The following is a 2,755-nucleotide window of genomic DNA, read 5'->3' as shown; positions in this document are numbered from 1 at the left end:
AACAGCATGATCATTGAGATCTGATGTGTTTTCAAAGTGTTCCCTTAATTTTTTTGAGCAGTGTAACTTCAGATTCTTTCTGTTCTGCGGGAGGAAGCCGTGGCACAGTGATTTTTTTGTACCCCTATGCTCAGTGCTTTGATTGTTTGAAAGTGCAATTTAGAAATTCTAATGTATGTCACTATCATTCTTGTCAGCAAGTGGGCTGAGGTTGCTTGAGGACCAAATGCAGAGATAAGTAAGGCAGAGATGAGTTCTTGTAGGTAATGAAAACTGAGGCAGAGATGCAAGAATCCAAAATACAAAAAACCAACAAAAAAACAGAAAACATCAAGGAAAACTCACATGGGGGCCAAGAGATGAGGAAGCAACTAACAACAAGGAACCAGCACTGAGTGACTGCAGAGGTGGAATATCTAAGGGGAACAGAACAGAGGATGGGCTAATGAACTGAATATGGAGAGGGTGTGAGTTGAACTAACTAGAAGGAAGTGAAGGGGAAAGGAAACAAACACAAGGGGGCAACAGAGATTACTAAAGAGGCTGATACCGATACCATTTCATTAAAATGTATGTGTGTGTGTGTATATATGAAGAACTGCATCCTACTTGAATGTAGAATAATTGCCATCATGGCTTTGTCAAGCTGCTGCCTACCTTTGTGAAGCAGGAAAAAGACTAATGCAAAGTGAATCCAGTAGAACTTTTTGTTGCCTACCTGGAATGGGTGACAATAGTTGAATAAACTTTTAGCTGTCAAAATGGTATTGGTGCCATATTTATTGGTACTCGCCGAATGTGATACCACCACTGTAGTGCTGGATCCGGGCCCCGTCTGATACTGGTATCGGTATCGGCATAACACTATTTGCAGGTCAATTGGACCACCACACTTAAATATGAGTAAAACAATCAAAATAAACATGTGTCTTTGATGTACTTCATTTTGATTTCCCCATTATTTCTATCCTTGTTGTGTTTTTATACATTCAGATGCAGGTGTCTGTAAATGTGTATATATTTTGCAATTAATTAATTGATAGACACAATGTTTTATATTAAAATGCAATGATATTATTGTCAGGGTTCTGCCCTCTGCTTTAGTTTATTTTTAGCTTCTTGTTTATTCTGTATTTTTGTAGATGTTTTTTTCAGTCTGGTATTTCTCCAGTTACTCTCTGCTGCCCCCTTGTGCCTGTTCCTTGGTTCCCCCCTAGTTTAGTTCTATTCACACCTGCTCCATATCAACTCATTAGCCCATACTTTCTTCTGTTTCCCATATATACAACATCTCTGCAGTTCCTGGTTTCTTGTTGTTGTTTAGCTGCTTCCTTGTCGCCTGCTTCCCCGCAAATATTTTCCCTGACCTTTATTGGATTTTGTCTTGCATTTTTCTGGATTTTTGCCTTAGTTGGCTGTAGACCTTAAATAATTCTTATTAGGCCTTTTTTCTCCTTATTTGGGTCCTCAAAGCCTCCACCCAACCTGACAATTATATTGCACAAATTTTATTTACAATTACATATTTCAATTGTATATTATTATTTAGTATTTTAAAAGATTGTACTGTGATAATGAATATCCTGATAATATTATGATATAATTTGCAATGTCATTCACCAACTACAGCACATTTATTATTTGGTATTTCTATTCATTTCAGTTTCTTTGTTATTGTCATGATTTTTTGTTAGATCAAAGTGAAGGGTACATTTTTGTGCTGTCTTTGTCCTGATAAGTTTAGCTTCTTAGAAAACTCTTGTAAATTATAAGTCTTTCATTATTTTTTAAGCCAAATGTGAATATTTGTTTTCTAATTTCAGTTAATGTGTGTTATATGCATATTACATGACATGTTGGTAAGCCAAAAATGAACAAGGCAATCAGCTGGTGTTCCTAAGATAGAAAACTTTTAATCAATGTGACTTGATGATCTGGTGAACTGGAAAGTGCCTTGAGATGACATGATGTGAATTGAAGCTATAGATATAAACTGAATAGAATAGAATGACTAATTCATTTATTGTTGATGTTTCCCCAGACATGTGAGGCTCGCGGTTAGCCCCGCCCTCTCTTTGTTTGTTTGCAGGGAATTCCACGTGAGGTATCTTACGTAAAGTTGCTTTTGACCAATCCTGTTAAACAGGAAGCCAGCGGAAGTTTCAGTCTATTGGTTTCCTCTTCAATGCTGGGTTGGACATCTCTTCCAAAGCAACACAGCGGAGCTTAGAGCATCTCTGCATCGGCCTATCTGGCTAAAAACTGGGAAATGAAGCAGAACTCCAACGTCCCGGCCTTCCTGACCAAGCTCTGGACCCTGGTGGAAGATGCAGACACAAATGAGTTTATTTGCTGGAGCCAGGTAAGCGTGGGCTGTTAGCATGGTGCGCTAACCCCTGGCTGTGGGTGGGTGGGTGGTCATGGGGGGCTGTGGCTCAGCAGCTTTCTACTGATTGAGCTACTTGAGATGTACTGCTTAGATCCTGACTTCCAATTCAGGGGCTGCGTCCTCCGAGCATAGGAGGAGACCCCGCACGGACTGTCGCGGCGAAGGAAATACGGGCGCCATCTTGGGGAGGTCGACCTGCTCCCCTAGCCTGCTGCTTTAGGCAGAGCAGAATAATGATTCCTCAGCACTGCATACACTACCTAGAATAGAAAACATTGCTGAATAAACTGCAGATATACACTACCTAGAATAGAAAACATTGCTGAATAAACTGCAGATATACACTACCTAGAATAGAAAACATTG

The 2,755-nt window shown here is 39.7% G+C and overlaps 1 protein-coding gene across 1 annotated transcript in view; it reads left to right on the top strand.

Annotated features, from left to right (window-relative positions):
* Nucleotides 1-2,167: 2,167 nt before the first annotated feature.
* Nucleotides 2,168-2,755, top strand: part of hsf2 (heat shock transcription factor 2) — a 22,116-nt gene continuing 21,528 nt past the window's right edge. The window contains exon 1 of the mRNA XM_015390637.1: nt 2,168-2,362. Within this exon, the coding sequence (XP_015246123.1) occupies nt 2,270-2,362 (93 nt within the window). The 5' untranslated portion in view covers nt 2,168-2,269. The remainder of the gene's footprint in view (nt 2,363-2,755) is intronic.

Source organism: Cyprinodon variegatus, unplaced genomic scaffold (genome assembly GCF_000732505.1).
Source record: "Cyprinodon variegatus isolate N-32 unplaced genomic scaffold, C_variegatus-1.0 Scaffold506, whole genome shotgun sequence".
NCBI classification, from domain to species: Eukaryota; Metazoa; Chordata; class Actinopteri; order Cyprinodontiformes; family Cyprinodontidae; genus Cyprinodon; species Cyprinodon variegatus.
The sequence above is the reverse complement of the archived record's forward strand: the minus strand, read 5'-3'. Positions and strand labels throughout refer to the sequence as shown.